The 6,293-nt window shown below is 54.6% G+C and overlaps 1 protein-coding gene across 9 annotated transcripts in view; it reads right to left on the reverse strand.

Moving 5' to 3' along the window:
• The window catches only part of ATOSB (atos homolog B), a 13,189-nt gene that overhangs the window by 3,741 nt on the left and 3,155 nt on the right, over positions 1-6,293 (reverse strand). For 4 of the 9 annotated variants that reach the window (XM_017865588.1, XM_017865589.1, XM_017865585.1 and 1 more), the window contains exons 2-3: positions 1,239-1,382; positions 48-1,007 (exon numbers count right to left, since the gene is read on the reverse strand). In XM_017865588.1, the coding sequence (XP_017721077.1) occupies positions 48-941 (894 nt within the window). In that variant the 5' untranslated portion in view covers positions 942-1,007; positions 1,239-1,382. The other 5 variants (XR_001884059.1, XM_017865591.1, XM_017865587.1 and 2 more) reach the window with 5 other exon arrangements.

The following is a 6,293-nucleotide window of genomic DNA, read 5'->3' on the forward strand; positions in this document are numbered from 1 at the left end:
AAAAAAAAAAAAAAAAAAAAAGTAAATGAACTCCTTTATTGGCTTACCAAAACAGGCTCTTTGGGCCCAGGCAGCAGGTGGCTCCAGAAGGATGTGGCTTTGGCATCAGAACTGTTGGCAGCAGTAGGGTGGCCCAGGGATCCCCGGCGCCTCCGGGGGGCTGGCCCCTCTTCCTCAGAGCTGACATCTGGGGCTTCTCCAGCAGGAAGCAGCCTTCGCTTGGTGGGGCAGGGGCCTGGAGGTCCAGGGCCAGGGGGTGTGTGCTCGGGACTGTGCCCATTGGCAGTGCCAGGGGACTCCCTAGGCCAGAGGCTACCCCCATTGCCCACCCCAGCCACTGGGCTCTTACCCCCTATTTGTGCAAGACTGTGCAAATCAGTGTCAAGTGTGTGCAGCTGGCCTGGAGGGGCTGGCCCTGGGGACTCCCCCAGGGACCCCTGTCCCCCTGGATCTGGGGAGGCCCAGTCTCTGGTGTGCAAAGTATTGCAGGAAGCATTTGATGGGGGGCAGGGGAGACTCCAGGCCCCTGAAGTCCAAGATGAGGTGACACTACTTCTCTGTTCCACAACACAGAGGCCACGGTGGGAGAAATGCTGGCTGGCCACACCTAGTCCCAGCCCCAGTCCCTCTGGGCCCAAGAGCCCCACAGGAGGTGGTTCTTCAGGGGGTAGTCCCTCTCTGGCCCCCAGCCCAGGGCCTCTCTTCAGCTCCCGGGGACCCTCAGTGGGTGGGGCTTGTCGTTTCAGGGCCCTATGAGGCTCAGAGGTACCAGCCGGAGGGGAAAAGATGGATACCTGGTAGACCCCGGGGGATGTCGCCCCCCCTGCTGGGCTGTAGCCCATGAGCAGGCCACCCTGGAGGGCCCCCTGCCTGACTGGAGGCTGTGAAGGGCCAGCCTCTGGCTCTGAGGATGGAGACAGCTCCGCCTGCACGTGGCGCATGAAGCCCCCCTTGGGTCAGGGGGGCCCCCCAACACGGCCTTTATGCTGGGCCTGGGCTGGGGACATCTGTGTAAGAGAAGAGAAGAAAAGGTGGTCAGGGGAATCAATGAGTATTCTTCCTTCCAGCTGAGTTTCAGACCCTCTCCTTGCCTGAAGGGGTGACTTTGATGGGTTCCCAGGGATGAATGTGTACAAATCCCTGGATGGACTAATGGAATATAGGGACCACTCTTAGAACTCCTGAGAGGGTGACAGGTTTAGCTCAGGCTTCTTCCCTGCCTTCTCCCTGGTACTCACCCCGATGAAGAGGCCTCAAGCCTAGCTGTGCATCCCCTCTTCCCAACTGATGCCTTGTGCCCTTAGCTTGCAGTCTGATCCATGCCTGCTGCACTGGCAAGGTGACTGCCACCATTCCGTGCAGCTCCTGAGCTCAGCAGGACCCTGAGGAGGGAAGAACAGACATAAGCCAGGATCACTGGAGCCAGCAGTAAGGCCTTTCACCAATTATAGGCTAATATAGTATACCCCAGGACATCCTTCTCCCATGTGAGAGGCTCTTCAGGAACAGAAAGGGTACGTTTGGGGTCCAGGGCCCAGATGGCAGAGTTGGGCTACCTAAGGAGTCAGAGAGGCAGGTCTTGGCTCAGTATAATAAGGATGTGACAAGTGAGTTGATGTAGAATAACTACTTGTCAGGGCCACCATTTGGGGACTCCTGCCCTACATGGAGGAAGGGATGAGAGACCCCCAAGACCCAAAAGACCATGCCAGCTGAGAGGTGGCCAGGGGAAGAATTCAGCTGTCTTACTCAAAGCCACCAAATTGCACAACTGCTTCTTATATGTCTATCTCCAAAGAGACAAGTGCCATCCTAGGGCACTAAGGGCAGAGGTCTCACACACAGTTACACCCCATCAGCGGTCCTCAGAGGTACAAAGTCAGCTCAAGTCAGCTCAAAGCTGGCCCTTCAGCCCTGAACTCCAAATTACCTCCAGCAAGCAGCCTGTCTCTTTAACAAGAGGCAACAAATCCGACCAAAAACAAGAGGGGGAAGGGGAATGGGTCACTGCCAGAAGGCACTTTCCAGGGCCCTCCTGCAAGGCCCTGCAAACTAGAGATAAGGCCTCAGCAGTCAGAGTCAGCTGGAAGCAACCAGGGAGTACCTCTCCACGCCCCTCCCCCAGTGCTCACACACCCAACACCAAAACCCCAAACCACTGGTGCATAACATGGTCTTCACTAACTATTCCAGCCCATACTAGGGTGAGGGGAATGTCAAGTTGAAAGCCAACTGCCCCCAGGGTCAGCCTTCTCCTTTGCACATTAGCCTATGCTGTCTGACATTCACAGAGCCCTTTCCCCTTCAAGGACTGCCCTTTGAATGCCTACCCAAGACTCTTCCTCCTTGGATAGGCCAAATGCCATCTCCTCCAGAAAGTCTGCTGTGTCCACCCCAGACCATAAGCATCTCTCCCTCCTCTGAGACCTCACCTACGGCAGCGTTACTACTTCCTATAAGCTCAATAACAGTTCTGCTCACTCCTGTGGGTAAGGCATCTTCTAGACTGACCATAGAGGAGGTCCTGAGGACAGATCTGTGTCTCACCCCTCCATCTAACCCCAAGTACAGGGGAAAGCACACAGTAGGGCTCAAAAAAGGTAGAATGTAAGTCCCAGAAATCTGGGCAGCAGTCCTGTCAGTGGAGAGAAAAATTTCCCAGATGAAAGAAATAGAGAGATTAATTGTACAAGGGAGAATCCGGAAAAGAGGTGGAGGTGCGGGGTGGGGGGCAGGCAGAAAGGAGAGATTTGTACCCAGGGACTGAAAAGCTCTCCTACACCAAGTTCCCATCATTGTACCCCACTATCCCATTTCACCAAATTCTCCTAAGAATTGGGATCCCCAAGAAAATCCTGCTTCCCTGTGGTGGGTGGGATGGCTGGAAAGGGCAGAACACCAATGGCAACCTGCACTAACCTATCTGCAAGCAACTTTGTCAGAAGGTACAACCTGCACTAATTTCTACCCCTTCTTTCCTCCACCCAAGTCACACAGATTCAGGAAGGGCCTTTTCCTTAGCACTACCACTTCCAGGTCATCCCAGTTGCCCTCTTGACCCCTTGCCCTGAGGAAGCCAGGGGATGACATGATGCCCTACTTGACCCCAGCATACCTGGCATCTGCTCATTAACCCCAGAGCCCTCTCAGTTCCCACCCTGTCAACAAGACGCTCTAAGATTCACTCCCCTGCCACCCAGCCAGTCTGGCTGTAGACCATGGCTTCAAGCTGACTCATGGGGCAGGACTGCAGGGGAGGGGGGCAGGGCAGAGTAAGCCAAACCTCACTCTTTGTGCAGGGGGTGGGCAGCAACTGGCATCAAACAGCTGTGCCAGGCTGTGGCTGGCAAGGACTACAGCTCCCAACATGCCAAGGGAGCAAGGCCAGCAAAAACAACAAGTCCCAGAATACGTCTGTACCTTCAGACACTTTTGAGGCCTGGGAGGTGGGTGAGGTGGGTATTGGTATAGGTATCAGCTTCGAGGCTCATTCTCCCCTTCCCTTCAGTATTAAAGATTTCCATTTCTACCATGCCATGATCAAGGAGAGTGACAGGAAGAATTCCTATCCATGTGCTTTCCACCCTCATCCTGTGCAGACAGAACTGCTTCCAGCTGCTCTCTATTTTGTCCCTACATACATCCACACAAGCTAGGGGGGCTGTTCCCACGGGCCACCATTGTGGGTAGGAAGGTCGACCTCTTCTCTCTTACCAACCCCTCGGCCCCCAGCCTAGAGCCCTCTACCCTCAGAGGGGAGGGAGGAGACCTTAGCAGCTTCTCTAAACTATGCCGGGCAGACTCACCTGACTCTTGGACTCCTTGTTCTGGACGATCCCTTACCCCCTGCGCAGCCTCCCAGGTCCTTTCTCACTCCTCTCCTCCCCACAGCCTGGGACAGGCCCCATACTGTACTGGAGCTTCGGAGATTTGCTCTTTCCCTCTAGCACACTCACCCCGCTCCCAAATTGGCTCCGCTGAGGTGGCCGCTGCTCCGGGCCCTTCCGTCCCGTCCCGGTCCCTCCCCTTGGATCCCCGGTCCTCCCTTCCACGGGCCCCCAACCCAGACAAAGGGTGGCTCAGGCTGAGCCCTGCTCTGCTAGGCTCTTCGCTGTTCAGCTTCGTGTGCAACACTAGCGGGCCCTGGCGCCCGCAGACCCCCAGCCGCTGCCGCGCCCCTCCCTGCGACGGTCCCTCCCCGGGGCCGCCCCGGCTCCGCGCCGCCGACTCCGCTGCCCCTCTGACTCACAGGCCATTTCCTACCAGCTGATGGGGCCGCCCGCCCCGCCCAGCGCCCCACCACCCGCGCCGCGGCGGCCACGGCCGCCACGCCCCCCTTAGGCTACGCCCTCCCTGGAAAGCGACCATGCTCATTGGTCCACAGGAAGCCAGCCTCCTCGCGACCTCAAGTGCGAGGCACGCCCCCTCCAAGAGGCACACGCCTATTGGTCCACAAGGGTAGGCCTACCCAAGGTCGCTCCGCCTGTCTCTTTAACCCGTCAGCTGCTGGAGTCCAAAGCAACACCCTGCCCTGCCATTTAACCCTTTCAAAGGCGTAAGCCTCCCACATGTTACCCCTCCATCCTACTCCCCCGCCCTTCCTCCTTCCAGGCCGATTAATAGGAAACCCGAGGGCTTTAAAGACACAGTTTGACAACCCTCAAAGTCTGCCTGCTGTCTATACCAGACCTCAGACCCCAAATACCTTCACTCCCATTTCTTTCCCCACCTTCCAAACCAGAGCTTAAGAGCTGGAGAACTAGTGAAGCCCAGGAAGCTTCCTTCATGCCAGAGAAGAAAAAGGCCTGAGGTGGGATCCTATCTCCTTCCATGCTAAGAAGTGGCATTTTTCCCACTCTTACTCTTAAATTGATGTTCTTTTGCCTTCTTTAGAGGAGCCCCCGGATTCCTAAGATAGGGATACATTTTAATTTCAGGGACCAGCATTATTCTTTGTGCCTGTAAACTCCCTTTCTGAGATCAGGCTGCCCCATCCCTTCTGCTAGCACTCTTTTCTACTCACAGGCCCATGTTCAAGGAGACAGAGCACACAGGGAAGTGGGATAGGAGGGCTTCTGCCCAGAATATGGGAAATGAGCCCAACTTTTGTGATGGAGCTTAACCCCATGACTCACAGCTCCCTCAAAACTATCTACCCTCCCACTGAGTCACTGGGCCCCAGCCCAGTTCAGACCCAGTCAAATCAAATTGCAGCAGAACCAGCATCCTTAACCCTTGTCCTCCTACTCTTTAAATGACCGGGATGGAAACTTTTGCAAGGATTGAGCATTCAAAGACTCTTTCTAGAGGGTACTCTGGAGGCAACCTAAGAAAATCAATAGTCCTGTCTCCCCTGCCCTCTGCACTTGTCAGCAAGTCAGACAATTTGGGTCTTAGGAAGCTTTTTCTCCCGGTCCTTCACAGAAGTAGGAGGCAAACATCAGAGCCAAAGAGGGAAAAGTCCATTCTTCTGCAGTTCAGAGGCCACAGAGAGCCCAAGGTCCTTGTTTCTGCCTTGCCTGTGTTGTGGACCCCCCGGGGTCCTGAGGTTCTATCACTAGATAGTAAAAAGAGGCTCCTTCCTCTTCCCCCTAGTCCCTCATTCCTAGACTTAGGAGACACAAGCAAGTAACAGTCCCTCTAAGCTCCCTTCTCTTTACCTCACCCTAGACCACCTTTTTCAAGAGGACTGACTTCCTTGCTGGTTCCCTAGTGTAAGGAACAGGATTAAGGAAATTTTCAATGCCCTTGTCAAAATTACAGTGTATCAATGTAAGAGCCTACTTGCCTTAATAAAAACTTACTAGGAAAACAGAAACATAGAATACTGTAGGAAAAAAAAAATCCCTTAGCAACCCCACCTTATTCTATCTTTCTGCCACTACCATAGGCCAGGCCTTAGTTACCTACAAAGGTCAGAGAACAATAGTTCAGGGTGAAGGATCAAAGATGTTCCAGGCCTCAATGTACCCTGGGAAAGCAGCAGGGTACAACCAAGAGGCCTTACTAATGGGCACGGTGGCTCACGCCTGCAATCCCAGCACTTTGGGAGGCCAAGGTGGGCAGATCACAAGGTCAGGAGTTCGAGACCAGCCTGACCAACATGGTGAAACCCCATCTCTACTAAAAATACAAAAATTAGCTGGGTGTGGTGGTGCGCACCTGTAATCCCAGCTACTCAGGAGGCTGAGGCAGGAGAATCGCTTGAACCCAGAAGGCGGAGGTTGCAGTGAGCTGAGATCATGCCACTGTACTCCAGCCTGGGCGACAGAGTAAGACTCTGTCTCAAAAAA

Source organism: Rhinopithecus bieti, unplaced genomic scaffold, assembly GCF_001698545.2.
Source record: "Rhinopithecus bieti isolate Rb0 unplaced genomic scaffold, ASM169854v2 scaffold_82876, whole genome shotgun sequence".
In the NCBI taxonomy this organism is placed as follows: Eukaryota; Metazoa; Chordata; class Mammalia; order Primates; family Cercopithecidae; genus Rhinopithecus; species Rhinopithecus bieti.